The sequence below is a fragment of the Solanum stenotomum genome, chromosome 2, assembly GCF_019186545.1.
Source record: "Solanum stenotomum isolate F172 chromosome 2, ASM1918654v1, whole genome shotgun sequence".
NCBI classification, from domain to species: Eukaryota; Viridiplantae; Streptophyta; class Magnoliopsida; order Solanales; family Solanaceae; genus Solanum; species Solanum stenotomum.
In genome coordinates, this window is record NC_064283.1 from 3,866,553 (window position 1) to 3,891,390 (window position 24,838).

Genomic DNA, 24,838 nt, shown 5'->3' on the forward strand with positions numbered 1-24,838 from the left:
AAGAAAAATACTCCTTGTTCCGCTTAATATATATCAGCATAGTTAAATCAAGCATTTACTTTTGTTTTCGAACTATTCTCTACATTTCTCAAGCTTAAATTGCTTTAAAACGTATAATAACATGAAAATCTCGCAAATACAATTGAAGACAAGCTAAATTTTAAAACTCAATACATTAAAAAAAATTAAAAATAATATAATAAGCTAAGGTCAAATCTAACACTTCATAATGCAACAGTAACATACGTAAGTAAGGTATAACAAACAAGCTTCTAGTAGCCCCTAATATCAACAATTTCATAATTGGTTTTGATGCTGATTTGATCGCAAGTCACTTCACACTTACTTTATTTATATGAACAAAGAATATTTTTCTTTTTCGTATTTAAATCCTATATAATTAAAAAAAAAGTTATTCAATAGAGAACCTCTCCTTGAAAATATGAGAGTAAGAAAATTAAAATTGAAATACACATGACTTTCAGGCTTATTTAAATTGATTACACGCATATATAATGAAATTTTATTTTCAATTTAAAGAAAAGAAATATATATGATACATTTTCTACCTCTAAGTTCTCAATTTATTATCTCATTATAAAAAAATGACACAATAAAAAATAAGAAAAAATAATTCTTTTTTTCTAATGTAACATGACCCGAATCCAGTACCCGATATCCAAATATCCAGAATCCAGCCCACCCAATAAAGCGGTCAGCTTTCTTCTTTACACTTATCTTCTTCTTCTTCTTCACGGTAAAGCAGCAGTTAGTTTTCAGCACTGTACAGTACTTCGCCACGAGAGACCAAATTCTCCTTCTTTGATTCTTTTGAGTTGATTCTACAATGTTGAATACTGAAGTAAAGCAATAAACTTTAACGAAAGGCGTTTTCGAATTTCAGGCGAAAAATGGCTTCAATTTGCACTTCAAATTTTCACTTTTTATGCAGAAAAAACAATCCTAGCCCTATTTCTCATCATCTACTATTATCTCCGTCTTCTTTATCCTTCTCACGTTGCGGAGGATTGCGGTTGTGTCGTTGCGCGGCGGTGAAGACCGGTTCAGAGGGCGGAGGGATTCGGAGTGATAACGCGGAGCTGTTGCGGAAGCCGGTGATTTCGACGGAGTTGGAGACGACGTCAGAAAGTGAGGAGTTGGTGAAGGAAGAGTCGGATGATGAAGTAGGGAAGAAGGGTGGAGATGGAGAGGGTTGGGTTGATTGGGAGGACCAGATTTTAGAGGATACTGTGCCGCTTGTTGGATTTGTTAGAATGATTCTTCATTCTGGAAAGTAAGGTCTCAATTTTGCTTCTCTTTTAGAATCTGCTAATTTTAAAGACTTGTTTATTGATTCATATATGTAATATGCTGTGTGTTTGTGCCTTTATCTCGAAAAAATAGAGACTTTCTGGGGATTCTGCTACTGCTTCATGTTTCTTCTCAACTGGAAAAAACTACTGTATTATATGAACTAGTAATTAAAAAAAGGAAACTTTGAATGCAGGGTAAACAAAGTATGCTCTCTTTCTCTTCTTTGACTGCTCATTCGTTGTCCTCCGGTGCCTTTTCCCTGGATAATGAAGTTTTTGTTTATTCAATAGCAAAGGGAAATTAAATTGTAAAGAAGTTTGGTTTAAATGTGTGATGATCATAACCATATCAATATGCTCTGAAGAAATGGAGCATTAGACCCCTCATAGGATGACAACGTTAAGCTGCTCCAAGTAAAGGGAGATATTTCTGTTTGGAGCTTTGACCTGGTGAAATTTATATATCTTTTCTGCTCCAGCTATTCCAAGTCCGTCGAATCTTTTCTTATAGCTTCGCTGGTAAACTGAGTCAAGCTGTCCCTTTTGTTTGGTAACTTTAAAAAATTTAAGTGGTTCTCAGTGAAAAGCAACTACTTTCTCATAGCGATGATGTCAGCAAGTCGGAGCAAAATACCTTATCTCTAGCTTAGGTAGTTTATGCTCTTATGAGTCATAAACTCCAACTCTTCACAGCATGAAAGCATTTGTTGAATGTTGACATCTGGTTGATGAATAGTACCATGGATGAAGTGAGCCTTTGAACTGCTCAATCGAGTCACCACATTGTTTTGCTGTAATCGGAAAAATAAAAAAAATTATCTTGGAGATCGGGTTATGGTTAACCTTTGTAAGGTTAACTTGGTGGTCAGTCTGTTTTCATCCCCTTTTCCTTTCTTTTCGATGGACTTGTTTCTGAGTTGTTGACAGAGATAAGATAGTTATCAACCTCTCTCTGAGTTGTCTATTCTACAAAAAACCTTTCTCAAAAAAGAAGTCTATTCTACAAAAAGGTACTTACTTGCCTCAAGTCAGATGTCTTGTATGTAAAATTGTAAATGAAATATGAAATAATGCAGCGGCATAGTTTTGAACCCCCAAATCCTATATGTTTACTATGCATACTTGATAAAAAATGTTTAAATATTTCTACAATCGAACCCCAACCCCTGAAAAAAACATTGATATCATTTTTTGTTTTTTATTTTCATTTCATTTGTTCAATCTACAATTTTGCAGATATGCAATTGGCGATAGGTTAAGTCCTGATCACCAGAGAACAATTCTACAAAGATTGCTTCCATATCACCCGGAATGCGACAAGAAGATTGGCCCTGGAGTTGATTACATTACTGTATGCCATCCTCCTCCTGCTTCATTTACTGATCTCTTGCATTGTTATCTCACATCGCATCTTTCTCTGTTCACTTGGTTTGATCTCTCTATCTCTCCATGCACAAATGCGTCTTCTTGACAGAAAGAGTGGATAACTTCCTTGCATGCACTTGAAAGTTGAAACTAGTGTGAGCAATCTCAAATTAGAGATAAAATAATCTTATTTTTAGGTGAAGGATTAAGAAAGGGTTTCCTATATTAATAGCTTTCGTAAACTCTATTCATATCATGGTGAAATATAGTGCTACCAGCTTCTTTAGTTTTGATGAGGAAAGAAAAAAAATATTACTAGATAGTACTACCAACTATTTCAGTTTATATTGCAAACATTATATTTTGCCCTCTTGGCAGCATTTTCTGTGTTATGTGTAACCCACAACACAATTACCGTCTGAAACTTGTTAATCTGTAAGCCGGGAACTTCATTTATTTTTTGGAGCTCTTTCATATTTGTTGGATATTGTATATTGTTTTAGGTTTATGGAAGGTCAATACTGCGATTTTTTCAAATCAAAATAATGATTGAGCTTGACTAAACTGCCTTTTAGGCCTATTACCTTGCTGTATTTTATGATTTTGAGGTTTAATAGGACCAGGAGAGAACCATATTATTATATACATACCAGTGCTGAAGCCAAGGGTATCAATGTAGCAAAAATAGCAGGAAAACCCAATCCACCACTAGGAATGGACATCTAACCTGTTCTTAGGGTTGAAACAGTATCAAATCCAATCCATAGGCGAAGTGCCCCAACTACAGTAGGGGAAGGCGTGCTTGTGAAAAGCTTTGATGGTGCAGAAAGGGATGACGCCTTTGAGGTCAAATGGAACTACAAACAGTAAAACAAAGGGAAGTAAATGGAATGTGGAAATTGCGAGTCTGAATGGTGTAATATTTTAGGGAAATCCAATGTAATATATAGTGATGAAGGGTGTTCAAGGAGATAGGGAATGGGACAACTGTGGAAGAATCCATGGAGAACAAAACCTTGTGAAATACTCCTCCGTTCCATTTTATTTGGCACCATTTGACTTGACACGGTGTTTAAGAAAAAAAGGAAGACTTTTGGAACTTGTAGTCTAAAACAATTCTTAGATATTTGTGTGGTTGAAAGTCATTTCATTAAGGGTAAAAGCGGTATTTTAAAGTTAAATTGTTTCTAAGTAAGGTGACATTCTTTTTGGGACGGACTAAAAAGGAACGGGTGCCACATAAAATGGGACAGAGGGAGTAACTATGATGTACGTCATGAATGAACAAGATATGGAATATCGATTGCAATATGTTTTGAACAAACGGTTCATGAATTATTCCACAGAGGACTGATGAGATATATAAGCCTATCATTGAAGCTGACAAAATAATGAATCAGATTTAAAGTTGAATAAACTGAGGGAAGTCAAGAATATTTTGGGAATATCTTGGTGACAAAATAAGAGAAGGCAAAGACATTATAAATGAATGTTGAGTAAACTGGAAAGTTGATCAGAGGGAGGTGGCCAAAAGAGCAAGTCATACTTGAAAAAGACCAAATACAATCTCACCAGGGAATTGTGGCGTTTGAAAAATGGGTTCAGGACAAATTTTCTGTTATAGAAAACAAGATTTTAGTTTTAGGGTTTTACAATGTACTTAAGAAAATCTAGTAAAGAGTTGGTAGTGCAATGGAGAACTATTTATCTTTAAGTTGGAGTACATCTTCAGGGTTTGCATACACTTCTACTTGTCAAAAATATAAATAAGTGAATAAAGGAATATAAATAAGTAAACATAACTAAGCCTAGTATTTAAGTGGTGAACAACCACTTTGGTTTTTGGCACCCCGTGGTTATTCATTTACCTAGGATTGCCCCCAACCCTTACTCCCAAGGGGCTTTTCTACTGTTCATTAAGTGGGAATTCCCTATTCAAGCACATTTCAGTAACTTGTAATCCCTTTGTTTTAGGATAAGTAGCTCATAGAACGGTGTGACTTTAGAAATAGTTTTGGATTGTTTTATGTGGTATTTCCAGGAAGTGGACTGTACTTTTAGGTTTCTACTACTTTACATGTGCATGTAGAGTGCGTGGAGAGATTCTCTTTTGCAAAGTTCTTAACATTGCATATCACTTGGTTTTTGCTTGACAGGTAGGGTACCATCCAGATTTTGAAAACTCAAGATGTTTATTTATTGTCCGCAAGGATGGTGAATCAGTGGACTTTTCATACTGGAAATGCATAAAGGGGTTAATTAGAAAAAACTATCCGCTCTATGCTGACAGTTTTATCCTCAGGCATTTTAGGAAGCGCAGGCGTAATGACTGAATGTATCATTCGGAAGTCGTACCTACCCTGAATTTCATGCAAAGGAGATTCTTTTACTATTGCCGAGCACATTATGTTGAGTGTCGATCAAATATTTTTGAGGGTTGTGATATAAGTTCGTCTTTATTGGGAGACTACTGCAATCTACTCACCGTAGAATTGCCCTTCCAATTACTTTGTCTAAAAATCTACACTGTAGAATTCAAGTTAGTGTAAGTTTTGCTTAGATGGTCAGGTCTCATACTGTTGCAAAAGAAGCATTTTAATATTTTACGAAGTGTTGAAGTAAAAGCTTCCTTTTCTGCCTTTTTAGTTTTTTTTTTACTTCTCATTTTCTCCTATCCCTACTCTCATCCCATGACCTTTTGGTTGGGTTTTGGCAGTTGGAAGTTCCGTGTTTTCTTTATTGTAACATCATTGTTGTATCAAAGATGTTGCAGTGATCGGCGTATTCGAGTTTCAACAAGGATAATTTACCTATTCTGGTAAGTAAATTGCAGTCCAAACTCAGATGGCATTTTCAGATTTAAGTTTAGTTTTTTCTATGGCTAGACTAGTCTTAACCAGGATCTAATAGATAAGAGAACATGCTATGAATTTTTGCAGAAAAAATGACAATCCTCCATTCCACAGGGAGCTATTATTTTCCACCAACACAAGTATCGAGTAACTTAATTTATATAAATTTACATAGATGAAATTATCTGCTAGCGTTTAACCATGTCATTGACACACTCGTGAGTGTTATTAGGTGCACACCAATTAGTCCAAAACATGACGATTATAAAAAAAAAAAAAAAAAAAAAAAAAAAGGTAATTATAGTCCCCGCATAGAATACGTGTTGTGTTGTTCACTAAAGCATTAGTAACATCCATACGACCTAAGCTCTAGAATACAACAAATTGGAGATCTTTTGAAAATTTCAGCTAAGATATTATCACTAACTGACTTGTTAGAAATGTGTGTCTGTCCTTGTTTTATTGATTGCCGAGTTCTGCAACTCTAAGTCAAATCATCAGACAGAATATGCAGATCAGTCGATCAAGAAAAGACATAATTAGGTACTACTTATGGTGCAATAATAACTGTCGTTTCATTAACGAAGCTTACGATAGATGGATAAGTACCTTTTCTTCTTTAACTAGTGATCCAATACTTTGTTGATAAAAGTCTGAGAGATCAAGACTTTAAAAGTCAAGTAAATATAAAATGTGATATAACATTGATTCACCTAAGTCTATGAGTGGAGCTATCTGGTACCTGTATTAATGAGAGAAGTTAACAAATAGTAGTTGATAAAATAGTTAATGTGCGTGAAAATTGATTCGAATACTATATTTTCTATTAGAGTTTGCACTTTGCAACATGGTGCATGTATTGATTTGACATTATCAGTTCACAAATCAAACTAGTGGTGCTAATAAGATATGTTGAATTCAGACACGTAGCATGCAGTGGTGCGCCTAGTGATATTTTTTTGGGCAGTTGAGCACTAAAGCTTTAAGGATATTTTTGTTTACTAATCACTTATGTCATTTTAATTGTCGTAACTTAATTCACATTATCTAGAAGGGATTTATCCACAATTAACTTTAAATTAATTTTATAGTGTAAAAAATTATTTTGTTATTCATGCATATTAAACCTAGGGGTGTCAAATGGGTGGGTTGGGTTGAAATTGAAGATATTAAAATGGGTTGAGATAGAAATCGGGTTGGGTCTGGACCCGTCCAAGTTTACTTTGGGCTCAAATGGGCTAAAAAATGGGTTGGGTCTTGACCCGCCCAATTTGACCCGATTAATCTCAATAATTTTAACATAGTGATATTTAACTTTTATAATCACAATTCGAATTTCTGCTCAAGATTTTTTTAAAAAAAGTAACAAATGGATAGATAAATCCTAAAAGATGTTAAATATATAATAATTCATACCTTTAATATAGGAACATATCTTAATAAAGAGTTTTAAAACGGGTTGAAAGTGGAGATTAAATTGGGCTCAATTGAGGATTTTCTTAAAATTGTTAGGCTTGAATGAGTTGAGATTGAACCCAATTCAAATTATCTTGTGCTCAACCCATAAAATTTTGGACATGTTGAACGGATTACCTATGTTTGGGTTCATTTTTGACACCCAATAACAATCCTATCTAGACTAAGCGGTTTGCTCCCAAATAAAGCTTGATAAATCCAAAAAAAAAGAGGATAAATACAGAGGACTAATGTGAAAACACAAACAATTTCTTTGAAAAGAAAATTACACTTGGCACTATAAGAAGTTATGTAGTGTGCTTTGAATGTAGCTAGAATAATGGTTTGATTCATAAAAATGGCGTTGGAGGTGAGCTAGTCTTAAATATTTGATCTCGCTTACATCATAATTAAGATATCAAGCTTAACAAATAAAAAAATATATATCAATTAGCTTAACAAAGTTTGATTATTGATTTTAAAGGCTTATTGCTGATAAAAATTGAGAATCAAAAGTTCAATATCATCTATTTTCAAGATTATTAAAAGCGATATTTCCTAAAAATAATGACAAAGGTGTTGACTAGGAACATTTTTTGATAGGGTTTTGATAAATTAAAAAAAAAAAAAAAAAAAGGAAGAAGGAGTTTGACACTTTTACGGCAAATACTTTTGGATTGGTTTTGACAAATGGCTTTATTATATATGTCTCTAGAGGAGAATATTATATAATAGTATATAGTTTGAGTGACTAGAAATATTTCTATTATTTGGTTTGACATAACAATGACGAGACGCAGTTCAGGTCAATTTCTTAATCAACTGCATTTTTATTATTTGTGGGTACGAGCGCTCGTACAACGCATGTGTCGAGTAATCAGTATATATATACTACTATATAGTAACTTTGTTGTATTCAAAAGGAATTTGCTTGTATTTTTTTGAATAATATCTGAACACTAAAAGTAAAAGTCGATTAGACGCAGGCCTCCTCAAGGTACATATATATAACTAAAATTTTGTCACTTATTTATAATACATAATATATTGTCACTATACAGAAGTAAACTGAACTTTTGGGACTGTGTGTTAATAAAAGTGACAATTACATATTTAGGATATATGCTTCTTCCTTCCTTACACTTGGGAAATTAAACAATGAAAACGATTGATGGACTTAGAAAACTACTATTGCTTTAGTAATTCTTATGGAAATAATTAATGAGTGACACGTGTATATATATGCATGCATCATCCTCAATTGTTCTCAAAATTGGTCTTAATTAATTAGTGCTTTAAATTCATAAATAACATGGCATAAAAAAAATCCAAAATGTATATATATATAGCTTTAAGTGTTGTGACTTGTTAACATTTGGCAATAATTTATAGGTTGTATAATTAATTACATCATTGTCCATCAAAGTTCAAACTTTTTTCTTTCTTTTTTTTACCATTTTTAGCCATGAGGATAGCCCCAAAAGAAGGAGGAGGAGGAAATTCAAAGAAACGAATATGAGTTCCAATTATAGAGATTTAAATATTGAAATTTGATGTTGAAACTTGTATATGATTCCTCTTTTCTCATTGTGATTTTCATTGTGATGATATACGAGTTAGCTTACACGCATCTTGTCTATCCTACTAGGTGACCATCAACATATATAAATACCAGATAACACTAATGATGATCAAGTTAGCTTATGTGCATCTTAATTAAATATTCCATTAGATGTATATAAAATTAACACTATTTATCAAGGCATAGATAGATAGAAAGAAATTATCTAATATTTTCAATTCCTACTGAAATTTAAATCTAAAAATCTCTTCTTTTTTCACCCATTGATCGATCACTAAGTCACACTCTTAATCGCGATGTTTGTACAGTCTTTTATCAGTTTAAATTGTTCATTTTCAATCGAAGTAAATGTTTGTATCATTATATATCTCTTGACAATAGTGTTTGCGTTTAATAAAGCTTAGCCAATATTTTCACAAAATAAATTGAAGTGTAGTTACCCTAATTATACGTCTTTCTATATGTCTCCTTCTAATTGGAACACCAAGCTAATTATTGATGCATGTACCAGATGTCTAAATCTCACCAAATGATCATTTTCATTTTGTTGAAATATTTTGATCAACGGTAGATAACTCCGAGTGTGTGCGCTCGTTCACGTTACCAGCTCCAAATCTAAATAAAGGAGGAAGCTTGCTGAGAGTAAACGAAAATAACCTCGCTATCACATTAAAATAGGGATAAAGTTATGTACATCATACCATCTCTAACTTTCACTTGCATAGTTATATTAGATTTATTATTGTTAATCTATTCGCTATTTGCGAAAATAAAAACTATATATTGATGTAAAATATATTTGTTAAAAAAAAAAACACTTGATGTAATTGTCATGCATATATAAATCCTTCGTCATATATGGTCGAGATATTGAGGTGCAAAAAGAACTAAATTAAAATATTTGGAATTTCCTATATTTGTTTTAAAATTGGAATACAGGAACGAATTTTTGGGTGTATATTAATGATTTTAATTTCATCCTTTAATTATAGTATTTATTGTGATTGCCATTTGTGTATTCAAATATTTTCTAAATATGTTTATAAAATGTATCGTCTCTAATGGATACACTATTTACACAAACTATGTTCATTTAAAAATCATTTACTTATTTTACTTGTTTAAAAGTTAATTATAATTATATTCATAGTTTCATACCAATTCAAATTAAAGTATATTAATTGTTGAATACTTATTCTGACCATAAATTAATTAATTACTGAAATTAAAGTAAAGATGCCGTCTTGGAGAGTGTCATGTCAGTATATTGGTGATCGATTGATTATAGTAAAATAATTGTTGTTTAACATTAATGGGAAGCCACATCTAAGATATTGACCTTGAAATGAACAATCTTTTAGATTAGTTCTAGTTTAGGTAATGCTTATGTAAGCACTCACATGCTTCACCTCGAGTAAACAAATATATAAATAAGTTCATTTTCAAATTCTTCCTTCCTTGATTGTTACGTGAACTTTCACTTTGTTGGTCAGAGTTCGATTCATCATTTGTAATCTCCTTTTCATATCCCTAAATTAATTCTTCACTTGTAGTTTTATTATGCGATACCATTTCCTTATACCTTAATCCCCTTTTCTGCTTTTTAAATTTAGAGAAGTCAAATTCCTTAATCAATTCTCCCTCGAGGGGTACGCACTATTTATGAAAAGTTTTTATACCATGCAAAATCATGACATGTTTATATTTGGTGTAGAGTCAGATTATGTTGCATAAATTAGAATGAAAGGAGTAGTATAATCGAACTTCTCTATAGCAACAAAGCTTGTTGCTATGATGAAATATTATTTAAAAATAAAATATATAGTATAACATAACATGAAAAATGGATTAAAAAATGACTTATAATTAATTAGCGAATGATTGTTATAAGTTTTAACATAAAGCTTATGTCATAAATAAACCTTTATGATTTGTGTTGGTGAAAAAAATGTCTTCTTGTCTGGGTGAGTAGACAATTTATGGAGATCCATATTGTGCTATCATTAATAAAGTTTGTTCTTGCTTAATTAGGTTACCCATTTTCTCACACTTGCCCACGAATATTCTTTTATTAGAGTACTATATAGTAATAGAAGTCTTTATATCATTATATATTATATATATTATATATATGTGCCTCACACTTTAATTAAGTTTGAAACTCTGCAAAGCTAACACATGGCTATGTGCCTTGAACTTCACATGTCGTAGTCAAACAAGAGATAGGTCTACAATGATTGATCCTCTAAATAGAAAAAAACAAATGGTAGTCTATTTAACTTGAAATAGTTATGTAAGAGGCATAGTCCAAATGAAGAAAAATATAAACATGAACCATGATTGATAACATATACTGTATAAGGCACAAAATTCATGGAGAGATTGTAATGCAACAACTAATAATTTCACCAAGTTATTTAGTATTAGTACGATGCTTTTTTGGATAATATTTGGTTAATTGGATTAGGAAAGAGATATATAAAGTTTTAACATAAATAATTGGAGTTTTGCCTTTGTTTTTTAAAATGTATAAAAAACAAAAGATGACATCAAGGTTATTTTTGTAGTTCTAAGTATTTTATCATGTAAAACTAATCCACATATAAGTTATCACACCTTAAATCTGGTATAAAAAGAATAATACAATGTTATGGTACAAATATTATACCAATATTACTTATACATAACCACCCTAAAATGTTAATCAAAGGGCAACAACTAAACAAATAGCAAGATTGGTCGCAATTTCATGAATATATTATCACTCTCGTGGCACCAAATTCATTATTGACAAAGTTACGCCATTTTGGACTTAGCTCTAATCGAAGCTATTATATCTATTACTTATATTTTTTTTACTTTCCACCCGATATTGGATATCCGTATTGTAACGCCTGACTAAAGTTGAATTGCAACAATATAGAGGCATTTTTTGGGGGCGACACTTCCAATAGAATTTTTTTTATACACGAAAAATCAAATCTTAACCATCTGATTAAGTGTAGATGAATCTCAACTATGTCACCACGACCCGTGCCGAAAGAAACTTGTTATAAAAGCACTTAAACTTCAATCAAAAGATCTCAACCAACAACTAGCCAATAAGAAAGTGCCAAATTAGTGCAAACCCAATTAAAGATCACTTCCTTATTTTAGTATTTAGCCAATCCCTAAACACCAAATGCCCTTCATACAAGGGCTAGTACTACACACTTTTAGGCATGCCTCTTTTATGCCTACATCACTATCCCATAAACCAAACAAACTAATCTCAACCATTCATTTCCTTTCTACGTGGACGGTTAGATATCATCCCACCTTTCACTCAATTATTGGCCCAAAGTCACACCAACCTTTCTCCTACCCCATCACTATTGGCCCAAGTTTTATACTTTTGGGCCCCACAAAAGCCCATTATTTTATTATCCAAAATTATATATTTGGGCTACCGACTTCTTTTAAAAAAAGTCCTAATTAGCCACTTGGCACTTTCAAGAACCACTCAAAGCCAAAGAAGAAAACGTCTAGCAGTGTACAAGTGAAGGCCAAAAAAAGGAGAAAAAGAAAAAAAAGGTAAACAGGAAAACAAACTGTTTCTTGTGTTCCCATGTCAAAAAAGAAGTTTTTTTTTTTTTTTTGGTTGGTGTTTCCTTAAATATTGTCTATTTGTGGATAAGTAGTCAAATGATTAGTTTTCTTGGTTTCTTATCTTCAAAGTTTTGATCTTTGAGCTTTGTGATTTTTTTAGTTGAGTTTTGTGTATTTGAAGGTCAAAAGGTGTGTTCTTTATTGGATTGGTGGGTGGGGGAATTTGTGTTTTGGGGTTTTTTGGTGTGAACTAAAAATGCAGTAAAGTTAGTTGAATGAAGTGAATTTCAAATAGAATTTGTTTTTGATGATTTTATTGATAAGGGGTTGGTGAGTTTTAGCTTTAAATTGATTTTTCATCTCTTTCCAGGTATATTTTGCTTTTAATTAACTGTGTGTTTGTAAATAGATGTACATTTATGTGAGGGGTTGAACAGTATGATAGGGAAAAAGGTTTAAAAGAAAGTGAATTAACTTCTTGATCTGATATGTAGGTTTTGTGATTCTTGAATAACAGAGGTGAGGTTTGAAGGAGGATTGGGTGAGGACTGAGGAGTTTTTAGTGACATGGGGAGTAATTATCATTTCAAGAACTTTGGTAATGAGCCACCAGGTGAGGGTGGAAGTGCTGGTGGTGGGAAGCAGCTGGGGAATTTTGGATTGCCGCGGCAGCCATCTATCTATTCGTTGACGTTTGATGAGTTTCTGAGCTCAACAGGAGGGAGTGGTAAGGATTTTGGGTCAATGAACATGGATGAGTTGTTAAAGAACATATGGAATGCTGAGGAGAATCAAACAATAGGAGGGCCTGGGATTAATGGGCAAGAGGTTGGTGTTCCAGGTGGGCATTTACAGAGGCAAGGCTCTTTGACTTTACCTAGGACACTGAGTCATAAGACTGTTGATGAAGTTTGGAGAGATATGTCAAAGGAGCATGGTGGTGGGAAGGATGGAAATAGTGCTGGAGTGCCACCAAATATTCCTCAGACTCAGGGGCAACAAACTTTAGGGGAGATAACACTTGAGGAATTCCTAGTTAGAGCTGGAGTTGTGAGAGAAGATGCACAGTTTGCTGCGAAATCGAATAATGCTGGAGGAATCTTTGGTGATTTGTCCTATGCTGGGAATAATACAGGGCTTGCATTTGGATATCAACAAGCTAATAATAGGAACACAGGTTTAATGGCTGGTAGTATCCCTAACAAGAATGGTGAAACTGTTATCCAGACTGCTAATTTGCCACTGAATGTGAATGGGGTCAGATCCACACAACAACAGCTAAGACCACAGCAACTGCAACAAAACCATCAACCACAGCAACAGCAGCAACCGATTTTCCCTAAGCAGCCTGCTTTGCCCTATGTTGCTCCTATGGCTATCCCAAATAGTGGGCAGTTGGGCAGTCCGGGAATGAGGGTAGGGATGGTTGGTATCCCTGATCCAGCACTCAACTCTAATTTCATTCAAGGCGCTTCTCTAATGGGTGGAGGAATGAATATGGTAGGTTTAGGAGCCAGTGGGGTTACTGTTGCAACAGCATCTCCAGGTGTTTCATCATCAGATGGACTTGGGAAGAGCAATGGAGATACACCTTCTGTATCTCCAGTTCCTTATGTGTTTAATGGTGGTTTAAGAGGCAGGAAATACAGTACTGTGGAGAAGGTTGTTGAAAGGAGGCAGAGGAGAATGATAAAAAATAGAGAGTCAGCTGCTAGATCAAGAGCTCGAAAGCAGGTAATAGCTCGAATCTTACACGTAGGCTATGCCTTTAATGTCTGCATGCATTTTGTATTACATGTAACATCGTCAACGCATACATATTATGAAGAATGATGGATCATGTATGAACAAGTCTAAGTAATAAGCTGGGAATCATCAATTGTTATATTCTTTCTTAGACGTAGCTGTGTGCTCTAGTTCACTAGTTGAAGAGAAACACAGCTACATCTAAGAATCAAGAACTTGTCTGACCTGTTTCTCTAACTACATGCAATATCTTTATGATTTGGTGAACTTAATTTACTTTCCAGACAGAAACACAAATCATCTGTCGATTGGTAAAGAGTCCTCACGTTGCCAAAAAAATCCTGAAAGAAATGGCACTAGCTTCACATCAAAGGAGTTTATCTAACATTTTTCAGTCTAAAATTTTCCCGTCAAATTTAATGGGAAAAGTTTGCTGCTGTTTTGGGGGCTTCATATATGTCTACTTTCTGGTAGCAATACTCTCAGTATTATCTGTCATACAGCCGAGAGACATGAACAGCCAATCTGGCTCATCGGATGTCAAATGTTAATACTAATTTGCATTTCTTCCATCAAAGTTAATCTCTACATGACTCTCCAAACCTATCGAAAAAATTAGTAAAACTCTCCAGAAATCCCTAATGTTAGACTTTAATGTTTTCAGAGGTTTATTAAATACCACGTCTTCGCCTCTGATATTATGTAGAGCAATATAGCAAAAATACATGTCTGCAGGTGTCAATTTCATTGCCAAAAGCACCAGACAATTTCATAGTCGTTTAGTTCCGGGGTGTCAATTGTCGTTATCTGGAAACATGAGAGTAGAGATCCAGAGAACACGAAACAGTAATAGGAGGCTTACTTTTCAACTCAGGATCTCTCTACAATATTTTGAAGGATTGTAAGTTAGAGAGACACTGTGATAGTGCTCAGAGAGTTATTTCAAGCAAGGAATGGAAGTACACACTGGCAAGTGTAGAGCCACCTTGTCTAAAGGGGTATCAATTTTATTGTATATGTACTATATGTTGAATTCCCTTGGCTTCTTCGTGTGGTTATTTCTTTATATTTTGACTTCCCTTGGCCCTTAGTGAAAATCCCTACTCTGCTACTGCACTAGTACATGGTATGTCATAAAGGAAGCAGCAGATGATTTCAATTTTTTCATTTTAGTTTAATCTTTTGAATAGTGCAGTTGAGTACTTTAAGACAGATAGAAGGCTTTTTCATTTATGCCTAATCTATTTGTCGTTTGGAAGGGTTGGAAGAATGATAAGCTGAAAAAGATAACATAGATTTGTGTAGAAGACCTGTAGAGCTCAAAGGAAAATAGAAATTAGCTTCATAGACTTGTCACTTTATACAGTACGTAATGATTAACATCCTGTCTTTGTTATCCATCCATGGACGTGCATCTTTTAACTCGACAAAATATTTGATATCATATGCAGCAGAGTGATAGTGTATTGAGGTCTAACGTGACAAGAATTGAAAGGTCATGCTTCATAGAAGCTATAAAGATTCTGTTTACGACAAGGTAATGCAATTTGTGCTTTACGAAGCAACCAAAATTTGTATGACCAACACCATTCGCAACATATGAATACCTTAGAACCTTGTGTATTTGTCTTTCTATATGTAACCTAGACCAAAAACTAGCCCATCAAATCCCTTAATTTCAAAGTAAGTGCATGTACTAAAGTGTGCCTCGTTTTAATCTGTTGTACACTCTTGTGTTCAATGATTATCATCTTTTTAACTTTCTCTAGGCCTATACTATGGAGCTAGAAGCAGAAGTCGCAAAACTAAAAGAAGAAAACGATGAACTTCAAAAGAAACAGGTGACCTTTTATACAATCACATTGCATGTTTTGTCTGTCTCAATAGTTCATCTCTAACTAGATTGTACTGCTGCAGGAAGAAATGTTGGAAATGCAGAAGAATCAGGTACATGAAGTTCTGTTTCCTCTTATTTTCCCCTCATGCATTATTCTTTTCTGCATAGTTTTGCTTCCATAGACATAGTTCAATAATTCAGCGCACACATGCTAGAGGAAAATGTACTATTTCATCTTGGAACCTGCCTTTATCCATATGTATGTATAATCGGTAACTATCTTTTAGATCATCCATCCAATCACCATGCCTGTTATTTTAGCCCTATGAGATTGAATAAACACTTCTCAGCATTTTTCCTCGCTGACTGAAAAAAAACAAAATGCTGTTCTTTGCTACTGAAACTACTCTCTGAATCAACCATCTCCAGTCATTGTTGGTTAAAGTGGCTAAGAAGGTACCCTTTCTTTTAGCACACTATTCCATCCCTATAACCTGCATTTTAATCTCACTATGTACTTCATCTAATCAGGCCATCCATGTTATACAAGAATAACAACTCTTGTCGGTTTGATCCTATCCAATTTTTATCCATAGAAGCTCAAAGCCAGTATACCTTGTTGATCGTGTTGTTTTCTTCTTGAACTAAGTTAGCATAGGCATTTTTGGATCCAAAGACTTATGTATTGCATTTTTGTGCCACAGGTTATGGAAATGATGAACCTTCAAAAGGGAGCTAAAAGGCGATGCTTAAGACGAACACAAACTGGTCCATGGTAAAAAAGGGTTTCAGAAATTAGTGGTATTAGCCCATATTTACAGACTTATAGTAGGTGCCCTGTACAGAAAGGGAATTATGTATTCACTGTAGATCAGAAGAGAAGAGTTGTCTTTTTGCTGTAGGTTTTTCATTGTGTTAATTTCTTACTCTCCCTCGATGGCATCATGCATAAAATAGAGCCAGAATGTAGAAATACCTAGTTGACAGCAGATACACATAAAAATACGTATATTAATGGCACCTTTTGTAATGTGTTCTGTACAAGTGATTTGGAATATTGTTTTGACAGGTTCACTTTTAAGCTATGATGCTCGGATCCTCCAGAAATAACTAAGGATCCGAGCAATGTATCTTGAAAGTAATTATGGTAGGAATCTATATATTTTTAGTAAAAAGTGTTAAAAGGAAATTCAGTATGCTGTCCAAATGTTTTTCTGAAAGGATTTACCACACGAACAAAACTTCAAAATATCACCATACTTGCAAATGTGTAATTTAACACCAATTTTCACCATGATAGTAAGTGGCTTATGTTGAAGATAACTATCTTCTAGCAAAAGGGCATTTTTACGATCTTTCAATAAAAACAAGTTTTGACTACTTTTTTTTTTATTTTCAATTTTCCATTTAAATTATTAGTTTTTGGACTGTATCATATGCAAATTTGCACGCACATCGAAGAAAAGTGGCTTTGCCTACCAACGTCACTCGAGTTGAATATAATCAGGGTGGTTTCATGTGATGCTGTGATGTTTAGATACCTAAATGGATGGTGTTATCCTTTCAACCCTATCTTCCTCTGAGGCTATAAGCTTTTATCTTGATCTATTTTGTTTTCCACAAGTGGGGCTTAATTTTTTTTTTCCAATAATTATAATATTATGTACCAATAAATTAGTTTCAAACTGCTAATTTAAAGGATTTCCTTTCGTTTAAAATGCCTCTGTCGATCAAATGTCTACACGAGCGGATTTAATTGATTGCGCCACTGAATCCATTCAACTGCATTAACATGTACACCACAGAGCACTTGCTTTTCCCATGCAAACGCTGAAGAAGAAAAAATGGTATTTACACATCGCAATAGTATAAAAGGATGTTGATCAAACGGCATACATACTATTGCACTGTGCAAAGCTCCATGTGGTTGTCATCTTTGATAGAACGCTCTATCGAGACAGATATGGTATTTGAAAAGGCGTTCTATCAACAGCTTATTTTAGGTCTGGAGAACATCTTAAATGATGTCACAGCTTGAAAGATTCTAGCAATACAGTTTCAAATACTTTCCTCAATCAACAGAGCAGGCCACGGCCATATAAACAATCAGCAAGTTGTCTTAACTAATTCTGGAGAAATTTTGAAGTGTGTAAATCCGCTAATTTATTGAATCATCCTTACAAGCAGCACAAGGCATCAACAGTCAAAAAGAAAAAGGAGACGGATGAATTAGTGGCTATCATCAGCCTCATCAACTTGAAAAGATAGTTAACAAATAGCATCGTAATGTCATCAAGAGTCGTCTGTTGCAATGTGAATCTCGGTATACATGGTATAGCACAAAAGACAAATCACATGGAATTAAACAACCCAGTACACTCGAGAAATAAAGCTTACATTATGTAACAATATTTGGGATATTACCTAGTACGGATAGCCAGGGGTGCAAGAGCCGTCTTTCCATGAGATCATCTTCCTATGATCTCTTCCTCTAAATGATCGAGCAACAAGCTCACCAGTCATAGGTTTGCATAAACCAACATCAATCACAGAAGTGCTCCTTCTCTTCCCAGAAGATGAACCCCCATCTTCAACATAAAAGTCAAACAGCAACGCAAGACAACGAACCTGATGAGCTAGGACTAAGTTTTCTTCAGCTGCAGGTATAGCATTTAAGATGTGAACATTGACCTGCAACAGATTAGATAGCTACTTCAGTATAAGATTGACCATAACCTTGTTGAAAACTGACATCGACTATCTCAATTAATGAACAAGTCAGCAAATTGTCCGACTCCTTAAAACTACAGTGGGTTAATGAAAAATTTCTGCCAGCAATTAAGGAATAAGCCTAGTTTCCTTTTGAATAAGACAGTAGCCACAGGTTTGCTGCTGAATTACATTTCACTGCAGACCTACCTTACATGGATCAAAAACTCTCAAAACTTTTAGATCTATTTAAAACATAGAAACCCATTTAACACGGTCCAGCAAATAAACAATCCATGTAACATAGCTACAGGATGCAAAACCAAACCATTAAGTTTGTTACTGCTAACCTCTGCTTCCATGCTGCGAAGTTCATTGTACCACACAGAACTATCCACCTTGTAATAGCTCTCCGCCTGTGTTGCCTCATAGAGGCTCAATGTGAAAAGAGGAGGCCTCAGTGGATACTCCTTGCTGATTTTGATCTGCCATAAGAATTGCCCAAATGTTAACCATGAAGAGGAAATTTGAATTGAATTTTGAGATAGAAACTGAGAAAGGAATGATGGTAGACCTTGGATTCCAATTTCATTTTTCTTTCATCGTTATCCATCTTTCTTGTCAAAACAAGACAATATTCCTGAACCTTGCAGTCCACCCATGACTTATCACTGACCCCAGCGGATCCAGGTGTATTATTACTGTCCTGCTCAATCTGCACAATGTCATCCATTTCACTATCTGATTCCAGAATAAGGTCTGTATCATCTCCGTATTTCTTAAAACTCGGTGACTTCCCCTTTGTAATTGGAGAGCTGGTACTCTTTGAAATGAACGCCAGCTTTGTAGAATGATCAAAATCAGTTCTTTTAATTGGTGTGACGTTAGTATCATTTATAGAGGTGGCGGGAACTAAGGATGGAAGCTCCCCATCCTCCCTCATGCTTTCTACCTCTTCTTTTGAAGAAGCAGACTTCCCATCCACCACAACTTCCGTAGGATGCTGAACTTGTTCCGTTTCTGTGAGAGTTGATGATGAAACCTGACTAGGAGATGAACCAAGAGGGAACCATGCATGCAAACTGCAGCGAGGATCATGTGAAGCCCAAGGAACTCTTCTACCGGCTAGAGCTGGCCAGTTTAGGTTCGTTAAAGAGTCAAACTGCTCCCTGTAACTCAGCCAAAAAAAAGTTCAAATTTCCAATATGAGTCGACCTTGCTTTCTAACCTTAAGGGCGAAAAATAAAAGAGGAATAGAAGGAGCAAAAGACAATTCTAGAGATGAAATTTCAATACTGAAAAACAAGGAATACAAGACATCACACCATTATCCGTGCACAAAAGGACAGTAGAAAATAGAAAGAAGGCATAGTATGAACTTGCAGAGCAAGTAAAACATTCACTATATTTAATAAATTCAAACATCTTCAGCAAAATAAAACTGCATGTAAGATCATCTCTGCCAGAAGTCAGTCTCATCTATGACATTTGTCCCTACAGATCCACAACTCTAAACATACAGTTCAGTGACTCACACTAGAGCCAGCTGAGCCTTTTTCCGAGCACGAACTCTTTGCACAACCATTTGCACCCGATTTTGCTGCCGATACAGCGACAGACCAGAGATAACAGCAGTGTGCTTTGATGTCTCATCATTTGAAGTCTCAAAACCCCTAAGTGATGGTGACACCTCAGGTAAAAAATCGATGCCTGCCAGATGCTGGGCCCACTTGTATGGTCGTGAGGTTCTCCTTTCATCGAACACAATTGAATGATCAATTAGCTTTGCAGACTGCAGAAAACAAAAGAAGCTGAAAAAATAAGGACTGAAACAAAAGTTGAAAGTAAAAGGATTAATAAGTACTCCTATATCTCAAGTTAAAAACCTGGTGTGGAAGCTCAAGGCCTGTGTCATCCGGAAATAAATTGCATAAGATGTCATTATCAGCATTCTCTTGAGAGCCTTCAACTCCAACACACACACTATTCAACTTAATTAAGTACTCAAATTTCAAAGTAACAAGTTTTCTAGATTGTAAATCAGATTTCTCATCATGTATATGAAGTGTGACTTTAAGAGGGTGAGTTTGATAAATTCCTGCCTGCTCCAGGCTTTCCTTGCTGGGTATCTTTTTGGGACGTTTTCTTCTCCTTTGTCCATCATCTTCCTCATCTATATCATCATCAACTTTAGAGCTCTCTAAGCTGGCAGACACACCTTTACATGAATGATTTACCATTCAGATAAGAACATATAGAAGAGCAAAGTTAGTAAAACGGGTACTTAACTAGGAAAAATAGGAAAAAATGATGAGCCCAAACAAGAAATCCAGAGAATGGGACTAACCAGTGTCTTTATTTGCTTGCTGGCGGGCAACAGCTTGAGCATCCTTCACACTACCAACAATCTCCAGATCCACATTTTCTCCAAAGGCTTCTTTTTGGGCCATTAGCTGTGAATAAATAACATATAGAGGCGGAGGAAGCAACTCTGCATATTGCGCCTGCTTCAACTTTTTTGTGTGGAGAACTCCAAGCTGGTGCTGCACCGGCAAGGATGCTTTCTTGAGTGATTTTAGGTGTGATGGGAGACTTGACAAGAACTTCTTCCTGTTTGCAATGGTCTCCTGTAGAGCCTTCTTTTTCTGTTCCAGTTTCTCACGAAGCTTGCACAATTCTTTGCGCTGACACAGCAAATAAGTAAATTCAACACAAAGCTACAGCCAGACTTATCATACCTAAAAGAAGGAGCTTCAGCCACTCCTCCAATGACCATATAAGAGGTGGGGATTATACTACAAGCAACATACAGCTGATACATATTGTCTAATACAAGTTTTAAATAGAGAAGCATAGAATTTGACCTCAACTTTAGCCAATACAAAATGATACCAAGATCTTTTTCCAGCTCATGAAATAACATTTTGTAACATCTACATTAGAAGAAGATTATATAAGTGTAATATGGGCAGAATCCACTGAAAGCACCACTAAAAGGGAAGCCAAGGTGGGTATATTTTCAGAATATCTCTATTCCCCATTGATGTACATACCTCCATGTGATCTCAAACTTAGCGACATAAAAGAGAAGCATAAAATTTGACCTCAACACTAGCCAATACTAAAATATCCAAGAATTTTTCCAGCTCATACAATAACATGTTACAACCTCTACACATAAAATATATTTTTTAAAAAAGAACAGATAAGTACAATATGTGCAGAATCCACAGTCAAAAGCATCACTAAAGGGTAGTCAAACTGGGTATAGTTTCAGAGTCTACTTCTATTGATTGCAACAACATTGATATGAACCTTTCTTCACAGCATCTACTTCTGGAACCAATTTAGTAATTGACATAAAGAAGATAGTTATAATGTTACCTTTTTCCAAACCAAAAAAAGAAAGAAAGATGATGGTACATGAAGACATGAGTTTAAGAAGCATTCACCAAGCAACATGAAACACCTAACAACTCCATTTAGCACAAGATGCTGAGAAATAACACTAGTAAACAATTACTAATGTGGAAATAGAAAGGAGTGCTCGCCAATTGCATTAAACTAGTTTACCTGGAATAGCTCAAAATTGAACCGCTTTAGCATCAAATTGTGTGAGTTATCATTTGACATAACAGTGTTTTTTATCTCCTCGGGTGCATCTCTAAAGAATTCTTCCTCAGGAACAAGTTCAATATCAGCATATTTTGACCTGAAATCTTTGCAGGCCTTTATAGCTTTCACATAATGACTTTTTTCATACATCAAGTTGTGGAGCTGCAGCGTGGTGAAGTCCACAGGAGCTTTTGCACGTTCAGTTTCCCCCTTCACACGATCCTCTTCGAGCAATATTGATCTATTTGCCTATGGGAGGATGTTTAAGGTAGTGTGAAAAAGTTAGTTGAACATATTAACATAGATTTCCAGGCACAAATTACTTTCATGCATAGATTTCTTGGAACAATTATTTTGCTATTCAGCAATCCTAACGTTGGTTAATTGAAACAACTTAAGAATGGTTAGATGAAATAAGACAGCCCAAAACTTTCCACAAATTTCAAGGATAAGTACCTTACTCAAACTGTGGAGCTCAATAAATCAAATAAAAATATACAAATCTAAACTTCACATGGAATATGTGCAGCCTAACAATAATAAAATGCAACCTTAAGAGACATTATATGTGTAATTTGCAGTGAAGCATGTATCAAGTTTGAGAAGTAAAGCAATCAAGCAACAGTATCATTCAATTAGAATTAGAGTTTAAATACAAGAGGATACAACCAACTCCCCAATATTAAGGCTACAGCCTAACAACTAGACCTAATCTTCAAGAACAAATTGTTGGAATTCCTAAAGTAATACACTCTCACAGGGCCGTATATTCTTCGTGTTGATCAACGATGATTACAATATCGGGTACCCCTGTCATATATTTAATCCCGCCCAGATATGTTTGCAAGAGAGATAATTGTCTTTTCAACAAAGCTGCATCTCTTTCGGGAGACAGTTGAGTCTCCCTATTTTTTGTTCCATTCTCAAGTCCCTGAACTTATGAAGTCTTGTTTCTGTAGTGGACAAATTCGTTAACATACTGCCAAGCCATTTTTTATTAACATAATGACACCGGGCCCTTATTGCAGCCCACTCTACTGAATCAGCTGCTTTATTTTTGGTACCAACAATTAAGAATTGTTTTCCCCTACTTGCTGGGTCAAAACTAAATCACAGGTTTCTGATAAAAAACGAGCAGTTCTAGTAAGATTTGCAATATGAATACCCTTACGCTTTGCAGAGATATAAGGTTTAGGATTCCATTTCCTAGTACCCATGACCAAAATGAAATAAATTGTTATGCCATAACACAGCTGAACCCAGACACAGTTTCATCCTATGGCTGAGTCTACAGGGAAGCTAAAAACTAAAAATTTGCTCTTGAGATGGGGACTCGATGTATATGCTTCTTGCATCTTCTGCAGCACTGAAGTCGAGACTGGAAGTCACCTATTTTTCAAGTGTCAGTTTACTAAAGATATATGGAGCGACATACTCAAATGGCAGAAAAGGATCAGGGGAATACTGGAGTGGGAACTTGAATGGAGTTGGATGCAACAAAATTCCAGAAACAGAGATCCAAGGAAAGATGATACTTAAAGCTAGTCTAACAATGGTGGTTTATGGTATATGGCCAGAAAGAAATAGACGGATTTTCCAAAACACATCCATGCCCAAGGAGAAACTAGTACACTAGATGAAGTTATCTCTGAGCACAAGAACTAGGAATAGTACGAGGTTGTTAAGATATATAGAATCACTAAATGAGTAGTAACTATATTTGCCATCTATTTTGGTTTCTAGCGGATGAGATGAGAAAGGATTGAATGGTTAATTCATCCTAGCTTTGTAAGGAGTTCACCTGGTAGTTGGTAATTAAGAAAAAATGTTCCTTTAATTGACAAAAAAAAAAAAGAAGGAACGGAAGCACATGTACATAGTTCTTTTTGTTTGCTATGTGCACGTAGATTCAATTACTCAATAAATAAAACTGAGTTGAGATCACCAACCAGAGTGATCAAAGATATACAATAGTAACAGATATTTTGCGGGATGAAAATCGAATAAAACGGAGAAAGGTCGCAGTTTTCTAAATCATGCCAATTAACTATGCATAGACTCCCTCCATGATAGTCCCAACTAAACTAGTGCCAGGGCAGCTGTACCTAAAAAGCACAGGTCTCCGGTAAATCTACCTACCAAGGCTTAGAGCAACTCTCACTAAGTATTGTAGCTGAGTCCATTGAATTACATCAACCAGCATTCATACGGATGATACATATATATATAAAGATTGAGTCTAGAGTACCAACAGCTCATACTTAACCTTACATTCATCTTCGTTTGACTAGTTTTATCACTTCGTTAATAACAAAATGCTACCTTTACTTGAAAATTGGATTGACGAGCGGATTATTTAATTGGAAACTGAACTCATAAAACTTTCAAAAAAGAACAATTGGAGATGCAATGAGATATTAACCTGACGGAGAGAGACGAAGTTGATGAAAATCTGAGTGACAAGTTCGCGCATTTCAGATTTCGGCGTGCTTTCTTTCTTCATAGAAAGCATTTTCGAGACGATTTCCTCTACTGAAGCTTTGCTTTGCTGCAGAACCTCGTGCGGCGACCTTTCCGGCTTGTGCTCCGGCAGTATCTCGCCGGGTTCCCCCATGGTTACGTCCATTTTCATCTTTACTCGGTCGCTGCCTACAGGTTTAAGTGGTACATTAGGCTTCTGGATGTGTACGCTACTAGGGTTTGATCCGTTTACTCTTGCTCGAGTGCCAGCCTTTCGGTCTTCTCTTCTTATTGCTTCATTTTTAAGCATTAATTT

The 24,838-nt window shown here is 35.2% G+C and overlaps 3 protein-coding genes across 6 annotated transcripts; 2 read left to right on the plus strand and 1 right to left on the minus strand.

The window, feature by feature from the left end:
- Window positions 1–744: 744 nt before the first annotated feature.
- LOC125854548 (protein DCL, chloroplastic) lies at window positions 745–5,284 on the plus strand. Its single transcript, XM_049534134.1, has 3 exons — window positions 745–1,294; window positions 2,550–2,664; window positions 4,835–5,284. Exons 1-3 carry the CDS (start codon window positions 912–914, stop codon window positions 5,009–5,011), a joined length of 675 nt encoding a protein of 224 aa, XP_049390091.1. The 5' UTR covers window positions 745–911; the 3' UTR covers window positions 5,012–5,284.
- A 6,684-nt stretch (window positions 5,285–11,968) lies between these two features.
- LOC125854771 (ABSCISIC ACID-INSENSITIVE 5-like protein 5) lies at window positions 11,969–16,756 on the plus strand. 4 transcript variants are annotated; one of them, XM_049534350.1, is made up of 5 exons: window positions 11,969–12,140; window positions 12,650–13,889; window positions 15,671–15,742; window positions 15,819–15,848; window positions 16,443–16,756. In XM_049534350.1, exons 2-5 carry the CDS (start codon window positions 12,723–12,725, stop codon window positions 16,515–16,517), a joined length of 1,344 nt encoding a protein of 447 aa, XP_049390307.1. In that variant the 5' UTR covers window positions 11,969–12,140; window positions 12,650–12,722; the 3' UTR covers window positions 16,518–16,756. The 4 variants fall into 4 exon arrangements, with proteins under 4 accessions (XP_049390307.1, XP_049390305.1, XP_049390306.1 ...); XM_049534348.1 differs by lacking the exon at window positions 11,969–12,140 and adding an exon at window positions 12,161–12,344; XM_049534349.1 differs by lacking the exon at window positions 11,969–12,140 and adding an exon at window positions 12,179–12,525.
- Window positions 16,757–17,789: 1,033 nt separating this feature from the next.
- Window positions 17,790–24,822, minus strand: LOC125854567 (THO complex subunit 5B-like). Its single transcript, XM_049534148.1, has 8 exons — window positions 24,485–24,822; window positions 22,021–22,311; window positions 20,795–21,131; window positions 20,334–20,665; window positions 19,983–20,239; window positions 19,022–19,616; window positions 18,798–18,932; window positions 17,790–18,429 (listed from the first exon to the last, which is right to left on the minus strand). The coding sequence occupies exons 1-8, from the start codon at window positions 24,692–24,694 to the stop codon at window positions 18,163–18,165; spliced, it is 2,424 nt and encodes an 807-aa protein (XP_049390105.1). The 5' UTR covers window positions 24,695–24,822; the 3' UTR covers window positions 17,790–18,162.
- Between the last annotated feature and the right edge of the window lie 16 nt (window positions 24,823–24,838).

What these genes read in the sequence shown, in the direction of transcription:
- LOC125854548 (XM_049534134.1), top strand. Translation starts at nt 912, where the DNA reads ATGGCTTCAATTTGCACTTCAAATTTTCACTTTTTATGCAGAAAAAAC. An exon ending in ATGATTCTTCATTCTGGAAA is followed by an intron (nt 1,295 to 2,549) that starts GTAAGGTCTCAA and finishes ACAATTTTGCAG; the next exon opens with ATATGCAATTGGCGATAGGT. An exon ending in CTGGAGTTGATTACATTACT is followed by an intron (nt 2,665 to 4,834) that starts GTATGCCATCCT and finishes TTTGCTTGACAG; the next exon opens with GTAGGGTACCATCCAGATTT.
- LOC125854771 (XM_049534350.1), top strand. Translation starts at nt 12,723, where the DNA reads ATGGGGAGTAATTATCATTTCAAGAACTTTGGTAATGAGCCACCAGGT. An exon ending in GATCAAGAGCTCGAAAGCAG is followed by an intron (nt 13,890 to 15,670) that starts GTAATAGCTCGA and finishes AACTTTCTCTAG; the next exon opens with GCCTATACTATGGAGCTAGA. An exon ending in ATGAACTTCAAAAGAAACAG is followed by an intron (nt 15,743 to 15,818) that starts GTGACCTTTTAT and finishes GTACTGCTGCAG; the next exon opens with GAAGAAATGTTGGAAATGCA.
- LOC125854567 (XM_049534148.1), bottom strand. Translation starts at nt 24,694, where the DNA reads ATGAAAATGGACGTAACCATGGGGGAACCCGGCGAGATACTGCCGGAG. An exon ending in TCAATTTTGAGCTATTCCAG is followed by an intron (nt 21,132 to 22,020) that starts GTAAACTAGTTT and finishes TTGCTGTGTCAG; the next exon opens with CGCAAAGAATTGTGCAAGCT. An exon ending in GCAAGCAAATAAAGACACTG is followed by an intron (nt 20,666 to 20,794) that starts GTTAGTCCCATT and finishes ATTCATGTAAAG; the next exon opens with GTGTGTCTGCCAGCTTAGAG.